General features: G+C 45.2%; 1 protein-coding gene across 2 annotated transcripts in view; it reads right to left on the reverse strand.

Moving 5' to 3' along the window:
* Positions 1-1,467: 1,467 nt before the first annotated feature.
* The window catches only part of CRACD (capping protein inhibiting regulator of actin dynamics), a 224,706-nt gene continuing 206,457 nt past the window's right edge, over positions 1,468-19,716 (reverse strand). For both annotated transcript variants that reach the window (XM_025290025.3, XM_025290027.3), the window contains 4 exons: positions 16,304-19,133; positions 7,271-7,461; positions 6,410-6,572; positions 1,468-4,369 (listed from right to left, as the gene is read on the reverse strand). In XM_025290025.3, coding sequence (XP_025145810.1) covers positions 4,209-4,369; positions 6,410-6,572; positions 7,271-7,461; positions 16,304-19,133 — 3,345 coding nt within the window. In that variant the 3' untranslated portion in view covers positions 1,468-4,208. The remainder of the gene's footprint in view (positions 4,370-6,409; positions 6,573-7,270; positions 7,462-16,303; positions 19,134-19,716) is intronic.

Below are 19,716 nucleotides of genomic sequence, written 5' to 3' on the forward strand. Positions count from 1 at the left end.
TAGTCCAGTTGAGAGGAAAGGGCTTGGTTGAGCCACACTGGGACCTAAGGCAAAAGGGAAAATGAGTAATACTGACCCCGTATTTATTTAAAATTTTGATACTCGTTCATCATAGAATTTCCATTAATCTTTAAAAAAATTATTGCATTAAAATAGCACTTCTCTTACTTTTTTAGCACCCAAGGCAAGTGCCTTGTTCACATTACTCCATTTGCCCTCTGGCCCTGTGAGTCAGTTGGTCTGGTCTGGGGCCCTAACCTGTGTTTCTCACATGCTCTCAGCTTGTGCCATGCTGCTGTTCCATGGCCCATACTTTGAGTAAAGAGGTTGTAAAATCATTTTGTCTGAGACACTGCTGCTGCTGCTGCTGCTGCTGCTAAGTCACTTCAGTCGTGTCCGACTCTGTGCGACCCCATAGATGGCAGCCCACCAGGCTCCGCCGTCCTTGAGATTCTCCAGGTGAGAACACTGGAGTGGGTTGCTATTTCCTTCTCCAATGCATGAAAGTGAAAAGGAAAGTGAAGTCGCTCAGTCGTGTCCGACTTTTAGCGACCCCATGGATTGCAGCCTACCAGGCTCCTCCGTCCATGGGATTTGCCAGGCAAGAGTACTGGAGTAGGTTGTCATTGCCTTCTCTGTGTAAGTGTGGTGAGTGGCACTTTATACACCTGGTCTAATTTAACCCTCCAAAGAATCCTGTGAGGTAAGATAAAGGTCTATTCATTTCAACATCAAACATTACCATGTGGTCACACAGGTATAACACCTTTATGTCATGAAGGGCAAAAACTCATTCCTAGAACATACACTGTGACTAGCAACTGCCTCCCCTGCAAAAGCGGCCATCTCCTCAGAGGCTTGGGCTGTCGGGAAGTAGTTCAACTTGGTGTTTTTCACACAAGTGCAAGCCTGTTAGCATTTTGCCAAACACACATATCAGTGTGTGTTTCAACCTCTTTGAAGTCAATGCAGAATGTATGGAATGAAGATACGTACATTTTTGGTGTCTGAGACACAGACCAATTCAAATTTAGGATTCAGATAAACATTTTATTTGTCCCCTACTCATTGAAGTGAAAAAGTGGAAGTGTTAGTCACTCAATTATGTCTGACTCTTTGCGACTCCATGGACTGTAGCCCGCCAGGCTCTTCTGTCCAGGCAAGAATACTGGAATGGGTAGCCATTCCCGTCTCCAGGGGATCTTCCCAACTCAGGGATCAAACCTGGGTCTCCGGCATTGCAGGTGAATTCTTTTTTTATCATCTGAGCCACCAGGGAATCCCATTTTATTTGTCCCCTACTCATTATTTTTCTCCCAAAATATCTAATTAAAAAATAATAAGGTACCCTATAAAATGCCTTGAAATTTATCTTTCTTAACAAAAGTAAATATGAAGTCTCTGTAGATGGTCACTGAAATCGGTAAAAACTTCAACTTAAAAAGGAAATTCCATCAGTGCTGAAGATCTTGTGGGTATTTTTTATTGAAAGGTCTTTTTCCTTCAATAATGGACATTTTACATTAAAACTTTATACAACCAAAATCTCAAAATAATATTAAAATCACACTAAGGTATTTTCATTGTTAAGTCTACTACATTTTATTGTTGATAAAAATATTGCAAGACACTTGTAATTCTAATGTTTCTGCTTTAAAATAAGCAATTAAAACTAAATGTCACAAGAAGAGACAATACATACTACAATTTGCTAATAACTGGCTAAAATGATAATTTAATAGTAACATGTATAAGAAACAATTGCACTTGAAAAAAAAGTAAACAAAAAACCTCTAGTTTTGTATATTTAAGTCTTATGAACAGAGGTTAATCATCTATAACCTTGCCAGAAGTGTATATTTGTTTAAAAAAAAAAAGCTTGTGTATTTAACTAGCAATCATTCATTTCTTTTAAAAGTCTTGAATTCTTATATGCTTTACAGAATTTCCCCCATAGTTTGTTGATCAGAAAAGACTGCAACACAACTAAAGAAAAATAACACTTCATTGGTATTTAGTGCAAATTTGGAGTAATTTTTACATGAAGTATTAAACATGTAGCCTTTAGAAGTTGTTGGAAGTGCTATGACTGTCTTTTCTTCAGTATACTCTTAAAGATTTTGATGGAAAATTTTTAACTGAGGTATTTCTCCTCCTTTGCACGGGCTCAGTGGTAAGCCAGAACAGACTTGACTTATCTACCATTCTTTGTTAATGACCTGATCTCTTCGCCTGTTCTCTGCCATTACTGTGATTGTTATTCAAAGCCGACAGCATGAAAGAAAAAGTCAATGCAGAAGAATTAAAGTAGCACTATAATTCTAGGGCTCTAAGTGGAAAGATTCTTACTAAAAAAGTGTTATATTTGTGAGGAAATCATCAAAGGTAACAAATGCCTACATATTTGATTTAGAAATGAACAGTGTGGAAAACGTGCAGTGGAATATTAATTGCGTCTCATAGCCATTAAAAAAATTAACGTCCCATTGATTCTGTTGAAGGTCCACTATATATGTTAACTCCAACTTGCAAAAGTACAACTATCCATTTCACCACACATGCCAGGTACTACCATGAGGCTGAGCCATTGTTTCCAGAAAGAAGATGCCTTGTATATGGTAAATACTTTTGCACTCATCCTTTCTTTAAGGTACATAATAGAATAACAGCACATTGTCATTGCATAAACAAGGAAAATGATACTCATAAAATACTAATAAAATGTGTTTTTGTAGGAGAGAAAAAATGGGTGTAATTCCTTCCCCTGCTGCACTAAGCAAAGGATTTGTATTTAGATTTTGAAGTCAGAATTGAAGAAAAAAGGACTATGTCAACATCATGAAATGTAAGTTAAGTTCTAGCAACGTGTGGGTTTGCTCTGTGTTTCATGTAAAGCAAATTTAGGGAAATAAAAGTGAATATATGTGGCTTTTAAATTGCCAAGCCCCCCCCACACCTTTTAAAAAAATCTCATGTATATAATAACAAGGCCACTTAAAACTCTTGAGATGTTTTAATGCTATTGAACATTTGACTCCAAATATGAATTACTTGGCTATGGTAAAGAAAGAAATTCCCCACAGGAAGTCCTTAGTACAAAAGGCTTCAAATCTTGTCTTAACTGTTAACTTTCCCTAGCGACTTCAAAGATTTTCAGAGACATGTAATGTCAGTAGGCTCTTTTACTCCATAATAAATGGCTGGCTTGGAGGTTGTTTTATTCTTCTTCTTGTCTCACTTTTGCTGCTTTGGGTGAAGTGAGCCTCCCCTTCCGAGTTTTAAAAAGTAGGTAGCACTAGAAGCAGTGTATCCTACGCTTCTCACCCTTTGTGATATATCAGAACTGAAGCGTTTTTACCAGAATATACACAATCTGGCCTCATCCTTACAGGATCTCTGAGTAGGTCTGGGATAAAGCCTGAACTTGTTAAGAATAACTACACTAAATGGGGATTCTCAGAGACAGAGAATTTGTAGTTTTTTTTTTTTTCTTAATCATTTATTATTTAAACATTTAAATTAAAATGTTCCCTAGGAGACAGCTGGGCCAAATGGTTAACATGTCCCTAAGGAGAGTTCTGGTATAACAGGGCCTGTAGCTCAACAGCACAGTACAAGAGTGAATGGTCTCGCTGTGTTACAGTTTCCGGTCGGGGCAAAATCATGAGAAGCAGAGACGGGCACAGAGTTGGAAACCAGACTTTTAACTTGCTGTTCCCAGTGGCTGCATTCAGGAGAATAGGCGTTCTTGTCCTTTCACTAAGACTTTAGAAAAGGGTAGAAATCCCCAAGCACATGGTAAATAAATGGTTCAGAGAAAAGAAATTGGAGTAAAGAATCAAGAAAACCATTAATATTACAAAGGTTGGCAAAAGGGCATGTTCTGAATGGTGTGTGGGTGTGTGTGTGTGGAAGGGCCATGGCAGGCTCTTGTGAGGTCTTAGTCGAGAGATTTTACTTCATGTGGTCCCTTGGACGGAATTTTCTCTTCAAAACTAGGAGGAGCTCAAGGCACCAGGACCTAGGGTTGTGCAAATACACTCTTTACAAGGAACACCACCAGTTCAGTTTCTAAACATTATTTTAGAGCCTATCAAACATGCTTCTTTTCCCTAGTTTGGTTTTCTGTACCTCATATAAAAAATAAATAAATAAAAAGGGCAAGAGAAGAGCCAATGACTGCAATAAGAATGGATAAGAGTCACTCTTTACTTAATAATCTGCGGACAGTCGCTCCAGGCCTTGGCTTTCCTTTTGGCCAAAGCCAGCCAGGCTGGCTCTGTTGACACGGGGGCAGCATCTGGGTTGGAGAACCTCTTTGTGACTTCTTTCACCAGTGGCGCTGGGGGAGCTGAATCAGAGATCTCCACTGGATTTTGAAGGAAAAGGAGAAAGGAATATAAGTCAGAGCCACATTTTTTTGATTTATCACAAGTATGAGATTAAGAAAGCAAAACCCACTGAAGCACCGAGCATCTCTGGCAAGAAGAAATTAGGGAAAGAAACCTATGTGGTCCTAACAGCTGCATACAGAATTACAGTGATCACAGTGCAGTCAATCTTAATTTCAAAGAATTTCTAGAAACCCAGTTTTCTCTGTGCTCAGAAGCTATACCTGCACAATAATAGTAATAATAGGTAAATTCTGTGATTCTAAGTCATGCAACCAGTCAACTTGATGAAGAAAAAGATTAAACCAGTAGTTTGAAGTTTGAACTTGTTAGCTGGTAAGTTTAAAAGCTACTTCCTCCACCAAGCATGCCCTGGGTCCCTCCTCCCTCCAAGGCCTATGGATCCTTCCTGCTCTTATGACTCAGACTTGTCTAACAAATTCTTTTGTCTCCTATCACTAGTTATCAGACCTCAGAGGCTTTGTATGGTGAGGGCTCCCATCTTATTTTTGGGTCATATGTAGTGCCTACGGCAGTGGCCTTACAGGTATGCAGAACTCTGGAAATACTGATTAAAAAGACAAAACTTCAGAAGAAGGCTTGCTTTATTAAGGTGGAGCCAACTCTGAATTGCATTTACCCTTTGGTGTCTCTAAGAAATCAGGCAGACAAAGGTTGATCTCGTTGTTGACTTTGGAGAATTCTGAAAGAATTCTCTCTTGACCCTTATCAATATGATGTTTAGAATCCTTAATTCCTGGGTATAAGATCAAATTAAGTAAGTCCCTTGGAAGTTCTTGAGAAAATGTTCCAAAGTAGTTTTCAAATGTAAAATTTTTTTCCTCCACACCAAATAGTAAATATAGCTTTCCTCATGAGACTTCTTTACATTTCCAGACATCAGCTAGCAGGTATTTCTTAAGGCATAAAAAAATCTTGGGTCTAGAGGGTGGGTGTCCTCTGAGGAACAGACAGGGCTGCCTACTGGGGAAAACAGGGACCCTAACAGCCCGCGAGAGGAAGCTCTTTCAAACTCTCCATCCTCCAAGTGACTTGCAATAAGGAAACAGTCATAAACATTATTGGATCATTTTAGCTTTTAACAGGATAAAGATTTTTTTTTTTAACTTGCCCATGTCTCTTACATGTCATGAATTTGTATGAACACTGCTGTTGTTCATTAACATCAGGGACTTAGAGCAGAACAACTGTGCTCTCTAATGTCACACCTGAGTCAGAAGTTAGCTATCTGAAATCACATCAGTGAGAAGGGGCCAGCCCACTTTTGCCTGGAGCATCTGAGCCACTTGGCTCACCATGATTCAGAGAAGCAGTTTCCATTTCTAGCCAGGGCAGAGCTCCAGGTAGGGGATTTCTCATACAGCTTTTTCACACTGGTCTTAAGTATGTGGCGTCAAAGGAAACAGGCTCCTGAATCCGCTTTTCAGCTCAGGCTTGATGTCAACTACTTGGCTTTGAGACTATCAAAAAACACTGGCTCCATTTAAATTCTACCTAAAATTCACCCTTTCCTCACATCCTAATATAAACTTGTCTCATCTTTTGTTTAGACGGTTCTTATGGTATGCAGTCTTCCTTGCTACAGGAAGTCAAAAAACCTCATCTTGTTGGACCACAGGCAATGGAGGTGGAGAAGGCTCATATCACCTTGTTAAAGGCTCAGGAATTTAACAAGCCACTTGATATCACATTGGCAATCTGAAATTAGCCATGGTTGGGAGTATTTACACCACAGAAAAGGACAAATACTACAAATCACAGGTATCTCTAATCCCTGAAGACCTGACTGTTAAATGTGTATCATCACCCCACTGATAGTGGGTATGTTTCTGATGATATTTATCCATGTCAGAGTTTATGAATGGGGTGGCAAGACAGCTTGTGCTCTGAAATGCCTAAAATGCTGTGCTAGTTTCTACACTGGAGGAAATAAAACACGCTTTAAGGGGAAAAAACCTTTAAGTACACTTAAGTAGAAATGGACCTGTTCTCTCTACCTGTCACTGATGTAGGAAGAGTGTTGGCCTTTTTAAGTTGTTCTCTGCGCTCAAGCCTGGACACTGGTGTCTCTGGCTTCTTCTCTTCTGGCTGAGTGGTGGGCTTGTGCAGGGAACCAGCTCTGCTGACGCTGCTGCTTCCAGGCTGTGGGGTGACACTGACCTGCATGGACAGAAAGCCAAGGAAAGCATGTATTCATCCTAAAGACAGAGAAGGACCGACCATGCAAGGCAAAGCCGCTTGGAGGTTTCCCTCAGCTGGCCCCCATCTTCTGCTCCCAGAGGAGGAGCCAGACTGCACAGGGAGCAGTGTGTGCTCAACCCTGGCCCCCAGCCACGGAGCAGCTCAGTCAAATGTCTCAAAGAGGGGATGCTACAGGCTTTCCCGGAAGAGTCCCATCAAACTATACAATCAGAGCCACAGAGCAAGACTCCTAATTTCCTCTCGACCCACTGCTTAAAAGAAAGTTATTTTCGTTATTTTTCATAGAACTGTTGTGTGCGAGGATTCTGCCAAATCAGGTTAACCTAAGAGCATAAGGAAACCAAATCAAATTTCTAACTGAAAATACCTCTTTGGCTTAACAGTGGTCAACTGATTTACTGCTCTACTATCTAAATATTTTCCACCATTCCTGACCAGCCTTTTCTCATTACTGTTGTTTTAAATCCTGAACTAAAAGAAAGCCAAGCTTGGAAGTTCCCTGGCTGTCCAGTAGTTAGGACTTGGCACTTTCACTGCCAGGGCCTCGGTTCAATCCCTGGTCAGGGAACTAAGACCCCACGAGCCTTGTGGTGCTCAAAAAATAAAAGAGAGAGTGAGCCAAGCTCAGAGTTAAAGCCGAAGACCAGGCTACTTACTTGTTCTCTGGCGAGCTTCTCTGCCTGTTTGGCCTCCCTGGCCTGCTTCCTCTCTTCCCGAGTTGCCTGCTGCTCCCGAAACCCCTTCTGTTTCTGCAGTGCCAGCGTTATCCACAGTGGCTGCGCGGTCTCAACCTTCTCCACAAGTTTGGAGCCATCTAAGGAGTGTCTGCTCTGAAGCATTGGCTTTTCTATGGGGGGAGAAAAGACTGATATTGTGATATACTATAATACATACATATTTGATCTTTGTCCCTGTTTCTGGCACTGAATTCCTAAAACCCTTGCAATTTCCTAACTGATGAGAGCATAAAGGTCTCTTTTGTTCTGCTAAATGAGGTGATTCCTGGGAAGCATGTAAAGATGGAGTCTGGTTGGCAGTATCCATGTGATCAGAGGGTTAGAACTTTGAGTCCCACCCTCAAGCTCTGGGGAGGGGCAAGGGGCTGGAGGCTAAGTTCAGTCATCAGTGGCTGATGACTTAATTGATCACAACTCTGTAATGAAGCGTCCATAAATACTCAAAAGGACTAGTCTGGAGAGCTTCTGAGCTGAGAACACATAGAGGTGCTGGAGAGTGACTAGCTCGGAAAGCATGGAAGCTCTATGCCCATTTCCCATACCTTGCCCTCTTCATCTCTTCCATCTGAGTTATATTCTTTATATATATATATATATAAACTTTTATGTATGTGTGCGTGTGTGTGTGTGTGTGTATACACACAGGTTTCCCTGATGGCTCAGCAAGTGAAGAATCTAACAATGCAGGAGACACACGAGATGCAGGTTCAATCCCTGGGTCAGGAACATCTGGAGAAGGAAATGGCAACCCACTCCAGTATTCTTGCTTGAAAAATCCCATGGACAGAGGAGCCTGGTGGGCTACCATCCAAAGGGTCACAGAGAATCAGAAATGACTAAGCACAGCACACATATAAACGTTAAACTGATAACCTCGTAAGTAAAATGTTTCCCTGAGTTATGTGAGATCTTCTAGCAAACTAACTGAACAACGTGGATTTGCAATTGGCATCTAGTTTGGGGGCAGTCTGGTAGGACTGAGCCCATAACCTGTGGACTCTAATGATGTCTCCAGTAGAGAATCAGAACTGAGTTGAACTGACACCAGCTTGGCTATGTGGGACCCACACCCCACCCCGCCACAGAATCAGTCAAGACAAAAAGCAGGTTTGCCCTGAAACTAACTGCTCACTCATCTCAGTCCCTCATCCCCTAAAACTGTGACATATTAATCAGCCCAAGAAATAGTCAGCCATCCCTTTCTGACACAGCGTGCCAACGCCTGAGTGACTACCCTGGGCGGGAAAGTAGCATCTTCAATGGAAAAAAACAGGAACATTTCTCTTTCCTCAAAATGGAAGAAAAAATCGTCTCCACTGTCAAAAAACATCTGGCCTACAGAGGACCCAGGTAGTTATTTGATTGTTCTTTTTTATATTGCTTTTTAAAATTTATTTTTTCAATGGAACTTCCTCCTCCCCCAGCCCCAACCCCACACTGTCCCCTGACGAAACAAGTGGACCGAACGTATGAAAGAGGAAAAGGGGGCACTGCTCTGCTTAGTGGGGCTGCTAAGGGCACCAGGACTCAGAGGAAGACAGTGAGAAACAGTGGTTTTGGCCCATTGCCCTCATTTTATAGATGTGAGTACTCGAGTCCAAAGCCATCAAGGGCAGTGACCATGGTCATTTAGTGCACAGCTGAAGCCTGAGCCAAGGACTTCTGACTTCCAGTCTGTGCTCTTACCATGGTGGACTGTCTTGCCTGTCCAAGTCGGGGCAACAAGCTTCCCAGGTGGAGAGGATCAGAGGTTGAGTAATTGGGCTCTGGAATTGAGCAGATCTGAGTTTGACTTTATGTGACCCCAGAAAAGCTACTTAACCTCTCCAAGCTTTCATTTTCTAATCCATAAACTAGACTCAAGAATGGCACAGGCCTCATCAGGCTGATGTGAAGATTAAAAGGGGTCCTGGGTGTGAAAACGTTTAGAACAGTGTTTGGCATATAGTAAATGCTCTACAAAAGTAAGTGTTCTTGGGAATTCTCTGGTTATCCAGTGGTTAGAGCTCTGCACTTCCACTGCAGAGGGCATGGGTTTGATCCCTGTTCAGGGACCCTCAGTCTGGGGAGCTAACAGATTGAGCCACAGACTGGGCATCCCAGTCCTAGTATCTTTTGTGGAGGAGACAAGTCCCCTTGGCTGCTGGGAGAACCTCTGGGACAGAAGGCTGGAGAAGCAGAGACCTACTCATGAGGATGGTGCATGTACTGGCTTGTCAACAAAGTGGAGAGAGCTCTGCACTGCTGGCTGCCAGCCTGCTGCACTCTCCAGTCTGAGCTGGGTGAACTCCTCAGCCTTACTCCACACCACAGTTTGGCGTGTGACCTGGGCCAACTGTCCCCTGGGAAAAGACTTAGTCTAGCTGCTCAGAGACAGACTGGGGGCCCTGGGATGTGATCTGGATGGGGTGGTGGCCATTGTCAGCATGTGGTTGGGTGACCCCCCAGAAGCCTGCTGCAGTTTTGTCTCCCAGCCTGGCCAGAAAGCCCCAGCCACACCTCACTGCAGTTCAGTGCTGGTTCTGGAGCAGACCACCCTGGGAGAAAAGTGCCACAGAGGCAGCCAGATTTCTTGTGGCAGCGTAGCCATCTCAATTCCTGCAGCCAGAGTCTCTCCACTCCACAGCCATCCACTAGATCTGGGATGAACACAACGAGGAAGGGACAGAACCCTGGGCTGAGTATGAGCAGAGCACCTACATAGGTGTGTAGGTCCTCTGTGAATGCACGGGCTTCACTTGTTTCGGCAATCCCCTCCTTTGGAGCAGGGCATGCACTCAAGGAGAACAGAGCCTGATCAAGCCTGACCCACAAGGCTACTCTAACGACTGCAGAGCAGACCTCCCTGCTGAAAGTGTGGCAACAGCCACAGAGCAGAGGAGAAGTCCCATCTCACATCCCACATGGGCTCTAGATCCCCCAGTACACACCCCCTCCTCAAGGTGATAATGGCCAGCACAACTTGAGGGAAAACGTGGCTGGCATCCGTATCAACCCAGCCTTCATACCAAAGACACTGGGCACACATAATCCATACAGGGATGCACCCATGTAAAAATACTCCAAGACCACAACAGATAATGTTTCTCCTAAATTCATAAAGTAAAATGAAAAGGCAGAGGAACTACTCCCAGTTAAAAAAGCAAGAGAAATTCCCTGAAATAATGAAACAGAGCTCACCAGTCTACCCAACCCCAGTTCAAAACAGTGATAGTAAAAATGTTAACTGAATTAAGAAAGATTACTAATAGAAATTCAGGTCACTGTAACAAGGAACTAGAAATTGTAAAGATGAACCAATTAAAAATAGATAATTGCCAAGATTAAAAAAAAAAAAAAAGGCAATCTAAGACCAATGAATAGCCAGCTAAAAGACAAAGAATAAGTAACCTGGAAGACAGAATAATGAAAACCACCCAATCAGAACACAAGACAGAAAAAATAAATTAAAAAGAAAATGAAAGCAACATACAAGATCTATGGTATATATAAAACTTGCAAGCCTGTTTATAATAGGGGTTCTAAGAAGGAGAAAAGAGAAAGAAGATTGAAAATGTATTTGAAAAAACAGTGGCTGAAAACTTCCCAAAGCTAAAGAAGCAAACAGGAATCCAGGTACAAGAAGCTTGGAGGGTCCCAAACAAAATGAATCCAAACAAAACCACAACAAGACATATCATAATTAAAATGGCAAAAGTTAGAGAATTCTAAAGGCAACAAGAGAAAAACAGTCATTTACAAGGGGATTCCAGTAAGGTTATCAGCTGATTTCTCTGCAGAAACTTTGGAGGCCCCAAGGGAGTGGAGTGATATATTTAAAGTCTTGAAAGGTCAAAACTTGGAACTGAGAATACTCTACCCAATAAAATGATCATTTAGAATAGAAGGAGAAAGAATTTCTCAAACAAGCAAAAACTAAAAAGAATTCAGCAATAATAAATTTACTCTAACAGAAATACTGAAGTTTCTTCTCTAAATAGAAGAGAAGAATTTCTAGGAAAGGGAAAATCATGACAGGAAAGGCAAACCTTCAGTAAGAACTGAAGATCACCCAAATAATCCAGTGTGTGTGCTCAGTTGTGTCCACCTCTTTGTGACCCTTTGGAGCCCACCAGGCTCCTCTGTCCATGGGATTTCCCAGGCAAGAATACTGGAGCAGGTTGCCATTTCCTCCCCCAGGGATCTTCCGACCCAGAGATCAAACCCGAGTCTCTTGTATTTCCTTCATTGCAAGTGGATTCTTTACCACTGAGGCATCAGGGAAGCCCCCCAAAAAATCCAGTACTTAGATCAAAAAACAAACAAGTGTAAAAGCAATTATAACTATAATAAATAGTAAAAGGATAAGCATGAAGATGTAAAACAGGACAGCAAAATCACAAAACATGAGGGAGGAGAGTATAAAACTAGATCTTTTAAAATGTATTTGAACTTGAATGACTATCAGTTTAAAGCAAGCAGATACAGTCATGGGTCAACATACATGAACTCCATCATAACCACAAATCAAAAACATATAACAGATTCACAAAAACCAAAAATAAAAACTGAAGCACGTTACAAAAAAAAAGCATCAAACCACAAAAGGAAAAACAAAAAGAAATGAACAAAGAACTATAAAAATTACTGGAAAACAAAGATTAAAATGGTAATGAGTACATACTTATCAATAATTACTTTATGTTAAATGTCAAAGGACTAATGCTTTCATTACAGGGGGCACGGGTTTGATCCCTGGTCAGGGAACTAAGATCCTGCATGACATGCAGCATGGCCACAAAAAAAAATAGGAAAACAAAAAAGGACAACCCAATTAAAAAATGGACCTGAGAACTTTCTTGATGGTCCAGTGGTTGAGAATCCACCTGCCAATGCAAAGGACATGGGTTTGATCCCTGGTCCGGGAAAATCCTACATGCTGTGGAGCAACTAAGTCCACGCACCCCAAGTACTGAGTCCAAGCTCTAGAGCCCCCGAGCCGAGACTACTGAAGCCCACACACCTACAGCCTATGTTCCGCAACAAAAGAAGCCGCTGCAATGAGAAGCCTGCCAACAGCAATGAAAAGTAGACCCTGCTCACCACAACTAGAGAAAACCCACATGCAGCAACAAAGACCCAGCGTGGCCACAAATAAATTTTTTTTTTTAATGGACCTACATAGATATTTTCCCAAAAAAGATACACAAATCACTAACAGGCACATGAAAAGATGTTCAACATTGCTAATTATTAGTGAAATGCAAATCAAAACCACAATGAGACACAACCTCACACAGGTCAGAATGGTTGTCATCAAAAAGTCTATAGATAATATCGGAGATGATATGGAAAAAGAGGAACCCTCCTACACTGTTGGTGGAAATGTAAATTGGTGTCATCACTGTGGAGAACTTTATAAAAAACCACTATGGAGGTTCTTTAAAAAACTAAAAATAGAACTACCACATGATCCAGCAATTCCACTCCTGGGTATATATGTGGAAAAAATGAAAACTAATTTAAAAAGATACAGGTACCTCAATGTTCATAGAAGCATTATTTATAATAGTCCAGATGTGGGAGCAACCAAAGTGCCTGTCAACAGATAACTGACTTAGGAAGATGTGGAGTGTGTCTATATTGTATGTTTATATATGGGCTCACACAATACACACACATACATGTGTATACACAGGCTTCCCAGGTAGCGCTAGTGGTAAAGAACCCACCTGCCAATCAGGAGATGTGAGAGATGCTGGTTCTATCCCTGTGTTGGGAAGATCCCCTGGAGGAGGGCATGGCAACCCACTCCAGTATCCTTGCCTGGAGAACCCGTTGGACAGAGAAGCCTGGCGGGCTACAGTCCATAGGGTTGCAAAGCGTCAGACACAACTGAAGCGACTTAGCACGCATATGTATACACGAGTACATATATATACACACACCACATCTTTTTGGTTTCCTGGACTGGCATGTTGATCAGCAGTGTAAAGACCATATCTCCCTATTGGTTTCTGTTTGTCTTATGGAAGAGGAGCCACAGTGGAATATTACTGTCATAAGAACAAATGAAATGTTGCCTTTTGCAGTAACATGGATGGACCTACAGAATATTATGCTTAGTGAAAAAAGTCAGAGAAAGACAAATACTATATGATATGCATAATCTAAAAAAAATAATACAAATGGCTATACAAAAAAGAAACAGATTCATAGGCAAAGAAAACAAATTTATGGTTACCAAAGGCGAGAGAGAGGTGGGAGGGATAAATTAGAAGTAAAGGACTAACAGATACAAACTTCTGTACAGAAAATATGGAAGCAACAAGGGTCTACTGTACAGCACAGGGAATTGTACCCAATATCCTATAATAACCTATAATGGAATATAATCTGCAAACAAAATACACAAAAAATCAATCACTAGGCTATACACCTTAAACTGGCACAATATTGTATACCAACTGCACTTCAATTTTTTAAAAAATAGAAAATACAGACAGACTCAAGGGAAGCTGGAAGCCCTGTGATGTGATGCAGGGAGAGAGCTTGTACGCGTGTCCTCACTTGCTTCGCTCACTTGTACTAAGGATCTGCAGTTCAGTGAGTTTATGACATATCCTATCTTCTTTGAAGCAAATGATCTCTTATGAAATGGACAGATGGTATAATGAAATTCCAGCAAACAAACACAGATTAAACATACTACTGATAATGCAAGCATAGGAACACAGCAAAGCTGTCACGTTCTTTGCCTGATACTCCGTGAAGCAATCAGATCTGACAAGAAGTTGGCCCAATAAAATAAAAATCTGCACCATGAGCAATGTGGACTTACATCCATTGTTGTTTCAGTGAATCTCAGCCTCAGTACATGCGGTGCTCCATGGGTTTTAGCTAATGATGGCACTATATACATACAATTAACAAATAATTTGGAGGTCCAGGCTTAACACTTTTATCCTGATAGGCGTTCAGCTAAAGAATTTGGTCAGCCCAGGCCTGGAGTTGTAGTGTAAAACCCCAACAGTCTCAGGTAGAGACCACCATGTGGTCCTTGCTCTCACACTTCTTTTCTACCAAATAAAGAAAAATCCAGTTAGCAGAGACTGTCAGCCCAGAATCTCAATACTGAGAAAGAAAACAGGGGCAGCAACAGGTTTTAGTAAAAATTAGAAGAATTTCTCTAAGACAGAGCAGCAGGAAACAGGGCGTTGTTTCTCTGGGAGAAGATAGGAGAATCAGAAAGTGGGTCAGCTGTGAGAGGAGCTCTGATGGTACCACAAAAGGGAACAACACAAAAGCTTAAAGTCAAAACTGAAAACAGCGGTTCTGTTTCAAGATGGTGACGTAGAAAGATCCTGAGCTCCACTCTTCCCACCGACAACCAAGTTTACAGTCACATACAGAACAATTCCTTTGTAAAGAGATCCAGAAACTAGCTGACTGACTCCAGCACATCAGGGGAACAGAAACAAAAACCATCCATGGAAATGGGTAGAAGAGACTGAGACACAATCTCACCATAAACCCCATCCCCGGGCACAGTGATCCACAACCAGGAGGGAACTCAGCGGAATGCCCACTCTCTCTCTGAGAAGCAAAGGATTTGGACCCCCACCTCTGGACCTCAGCTTTTAAGACTTCTACTTCAGTGACCGGCCCCCAAAACACCTAGTTCTGAAAGCCAACGGGGCTTATGTCCAGAAGACCACAGGGAATCTAAGGCACAGCTCTTAACAGGCTTGTGGGGACTGCAGCTAACCCCTAGAGCCCAGTGCAGAGGTAAGACAACAACAAAAACCTGAAAATGGGCTCCTCTTTGGGAGGACAAACAGAAACCAATAGGGAGTTATGACCTGGTGCTGCTGATCAATGTGCCAGTCCAGGGAGCCAAGGACAGCTTGGTTAAAAAGGATGACAGGGTCTTCCATAAGGCAAGTAACCAAACCCATGTCCCTGAGGGAGTTCTTATCTCTGTAAAACCCACCCCAAATCTAAACAATTAACTAAACTTTCCCTAGAAAAACCTGAGGAGCAAATTTTGGGCTATGACTCAAACCTGACCACCTACTCTGCAAAACCAAAAAGTATCAGAGGAAGGTTTTTGGGGCCCCAAAGTCAAACCAAGTGATCACCACACTGCCCCAAACATCCAGTATGAAGAAACACGAGGGGCAGCCAGGAGTAAGGGTTGCCCTAAAATTTCCTTACCAGAGAGCTTCACAGTAGCAAGCTGGTGGGGCCAGGGCCCCACATATGCATATGCAGGGCCTTGTGCATAAACAGACAAAGTTGATTATGCACACTGCGGCTCCTTGCGGGGCTAGTTAAAAGTCCCCTAAGGTCCCACCTTAGTTTCTGTCGCTACTGCCCAGAAACAGAGCGCGCACACTGGGGTAAGAAACCAGTCTTTATCGTCACTGTACAGGCCCCTCATAAAGATTAATGACACCTGCTTCCTAGTGGCTCAGACAGTAAAGAATTTGCCAGTAATGCAGAGATCCAGGTTGGATCCCTGGGTTGGGAAGATCCCCTGGAGAAGTGCATGGCTATCAACTCTGGTATTCTTGCCTGGAGAATCCCATAGACAGAGGAGCCTGGTGGGTTACAGTCCATGGGGTCCCACAGAATTGAACAGCACTAAGTGACTAACAATTTCACTGTCATCCTAAAGTATATCAGTCTGTGCAGCATCTCTAACTTACTACTTGTGTAAGTAAGGGTCACTAATGGGTGTGAGCTGCAGACACGCAAGTCAGTCCACGTTTCCAAAACTGTGAAGACAAGTACAGAGCCTCACTCTGACTCAGGAGTCATGGCCCCTGGGGAACGGGGCACCAGCCTCTAATTAAGGAAAGTGCTCCAACAACAGCTCCAGGGGCTACCTCCAGCCCTGGGCAGTTCTGCCTTTAGCTGTGACTCAGGAGGCTGGACAGAGGCAGAGCTTTGCGATCTACAGCTACCCACCTTTCCTCCCCGCCTCCGGTGTTGGGACAGGCTTCTCTTGCCCAGTGGATGGCACTGGGGAAGCCGGTTTCCTCTCGGTTTCCACCTCTTCCTCCTTATCCCGCTTCTGCTCCTTTCTCTCCTCAGGCGGCGGGGGTGAGGGCGGCCAGCCACTGTCCCGGCCCTCCTTGCACGGCTCGCTGGGCTCCATCTCGGGCTTCCCCACCCGGCGAGTCAGCAACTCCACCAAGTAGGGCCTGCTCACCTTGGAGAGCGGGGAAGGTGGTGGGGTCTGGCCCGTAGGCTTGGGGGCCAGGGCTGGCTTCTGGGACAGGGGCAACCTGTTTGCTGTCTTGTCCTGCTCCGGAGCCGGGGGCTGGCTACCTGCCAGTGGGGGCCCGGGCTGGGCCACAGGAGGAGAGAGGCTGGGAGGGCTTTCAGAGGAGTCCTTCCAGGGGGCCGGGGCTGGCTTCCTCTCTGGGGGGAGCAAGGGGCCAGGCTTGAGGGCTGCAGCCTCCGTCTCTGGCTCTGCATGTGTGCTCCCTGGGGCTGACGGCGCCCCATCCATACTGTCCCCTGTGCTGCTGTGCCTTTTCTTCTTCTTCTGTTCTGTTTGTTGGTCGCAGTGGAAGCGCAGGGAGTAGTTGGTCCTTCTCAATTTTATTCCGAAAAGGGAAGCTTTATCCTCCCCACCTGGCATCGTGGGCTCTGACTTTCCTGCTCCATCTGTGATCTGGCCGTCTGAAGTGGTCACAGGCTCCACCTGGGCCACTGCTTTCTGTGGAGGGTAAGGGAGGCCTGGAACGAGGAAAGATGGAAGGTCTTTGGCAAATTTGCACCCCTCTGTGGTGTCTGTTGGCTCCTGGTGTGCCCTGGGTTTCTCTGCATCTTTCAGGGCCTCTTTAGTATCAGCAGCAGGGGGCTGGGGCATGGCCTCTTCGCTGGGTCCCGGCCCGGGTCTTTTCCTGATGCTCTCCCCTTCCCCACCCCCATCGGAGAACTTCTGCCAGGCAGGTTTAATGGAGAATTTGGCATTTACGGGCGGGGTCCTCCGGAGGTTTCCGCGGGAATCACACCGGCCCCTGGGCATGTGCTCATCCCCGGCCCGAGACTGCTCTCTCTCGCCACGCTGGTCACTCTCTGAGCTCTTCAGGATTCGGGATCGAATGGAGGCCCATTCAGCGAGCGCGGCTGCGCTGCTTGTAGACTCTGGTGGGGGCCTGGTCTTCGCACTGCCTGCCCGGGGTTCCCCCAGGGCTCGGGGTGGGTTTTCCAGGGTCGGGACATCCACCAGCTTCTTTTCTTCCGACAAGCCCAGGAGAGACTTGCACGCAGTGTCCTTGATCTGGCTCAGGTTGACGGCCGGGCCGCAGAGCTGGGCTCCGGTGACCAGGATGGCCGTGTGGGGGATGCTCAGGGTTGAGGGCAGGGCGTGGGAGGCCGGGCTGGTTTTGGGGGCCTTGGGCTCTTGGGGAGCTGAGGTGAGCCCCTCATCTTTCACGGGCTTCACCGGGCTCAGATTGACTTTGGGGAAGAGAATTTGTTTCCCTCCTGATGACACCTGGAAAGTGTAGGGTCTGGGCATGGTCTGCCTCTCATCCACCTCCTGCCATCTGAGTTCCTCCAGCTTTCTGTCTGTTTCTGGAGTGAAAGCTTCCTTCTTCTCTCCTGGCGCCAGCATTTCTTCCACCTGGGCCTCTTGCTTCTGGGGAGGCTGCATGTTGGTTTCTTCCCTCATTTCCTGCCGTCCACAACCACGATCCCCAGGAACATCCCCCTGCTTTCTGGGCTGCTCCCCCGATGTCTCAGTGGCCTCGTGGCTCTGCTTCACCCAAATACTCGGTTTCTCGGAGTTTTCTCTCAGCTTTTCGAGTTTCGGGTGATCTTGCTCTTCTGCTTTCTCTGCTAAGTCGCTCTGAAATGGGCTCCTCAAGCCGCTTTTGTGGTCCAGCTGCGGCTGATTCTCCTCTTCCACTCTCGGTGCTTCCTGAAGCTTCTTCTCCACTTCCTGCCTCTTCTTGGCCTCCAAGTCTTCTTGCTTCTTCAGTTCTTCCCTCTTCCTCACCTCCTCCTCCTCCCGCCATCTCTGGGCCTCCAGTTCCTCCTGCCTCCTGAGCTCCTCCTGCCTCCTGAGCTCCTCCAGCCTCCTGAGCTCCTCCTGCCTCCTGAGCTCCTCCTGCCTCCTGAGCTCCTCCATCCGTTTTTCCTCCTCCAGCTCCCGCTGCCTCTCCTCCTCTTCCAGCTGCTGCCTCTCGGCTGCCCACCACCCCTGCTCCTCCAGCTCCTCCAGCCTTCGGAGTTCCTCCAACTCTCTTTCCTCCTCCTTCCACCGCAGCTTCTCGGCCTCCTGCTGGCTCCGAGCCTCCATCTCCTCCTGCATCGAGCATCTTCCCAGGTGCTGTGCCTCTTCCTCTGGGCACACGGGCTCCTTGGCCTCCGGGAGTCCTCCATCCTCTTCCTCCCTCTGCTCTGGGCCCTGGGAGCCCAGCTCTTCCAGGCTCTGCGTTTCTTCTTCACGTTGCCTCTTCTTCACCTCTAGCTGTATTTCTCTTTCCTCTTCCTCCTCCTCCTCTTCTTCCAAGAATTCTTGCCTTCTATTCTCCTCCCAAAGCCTCCGCTCCAGAGCCTGGAGCCTCTGCTCTTTCAGGCGTCGCCTCTCCGCAGCTTCAGCCTTTTGCTGTTTGCACTTGGCCTCAAGTTCTCGCCAGTATTCTTCCTGGCGTCGCTTCTCTTCCTCCAAGTCCAGCGGCTCTGGCTCTCTTTCATGCCAGATTGGCTTGTCTTCTCCAGGGTGTCCGTTTTGGTCCAGGGACAGCTGATGCGGGAGGCCACCGTGCTCGTTCTGTCGATCCTAACATGGGTAAGGGAAACAAAATTAGCTTTCCCTGTGCACAGGCCACCTTTATTTACAATCCCATTCACCAATGTGGGTGGCCCTCCTAATCGTGAAAGAGGGACCACGTTCAAGCCAAAGACACAGGTCACCTCAGGCAGGGAAGAACTTCAACCGTTGGGTTTCCTCTCTATATGTCATCCTCAAATTCTTTTTTCTTAATACACATGCATAATCATAGGAAAACCAGTAGCCCAGCATTAGAAAGGTGAGGAAAAATAAGATTAGCACGTCATCAATGTCCCCTGAAACTTATGACTCAGAAGTCTAATCAAACTGAAGAAACTTTGACTCAGGCTATGGCATAGGAAAGTGAGCCATCTGTCTGCTGCAAAGCAAAATGTCTGGAGCCCCTCAGAAGGAAGCCTTTCTCTCTGAGGTCCATCAGCCACTGATGGGGGGCAATAGGTCAGAAAGGGTGGTGGAAAGGAAATGGGCCCATTCACCCTTGTGCCGGCAACAGAGCCATATCCCCGACAGGGAGAGACCAAGTTCCTTCCATAGGCGCCTCACAGCACCACCCGCTAGGCAGCATCAGGAT

This window comes from Bubalus bubalis, chromosome 7 (assembly GCF_019923935.1).
Source record: "Bubalus bubalis isolate 160015118507 breed Murrah chromosome 7, NDDB_SH_1, whole genome shotgun sequence".
NCBI lineage: Eukaryota > Metazoa > Chordata > Mammalia > Artiodactyla > Bovidae > Bubalus > Bubalus bubalis.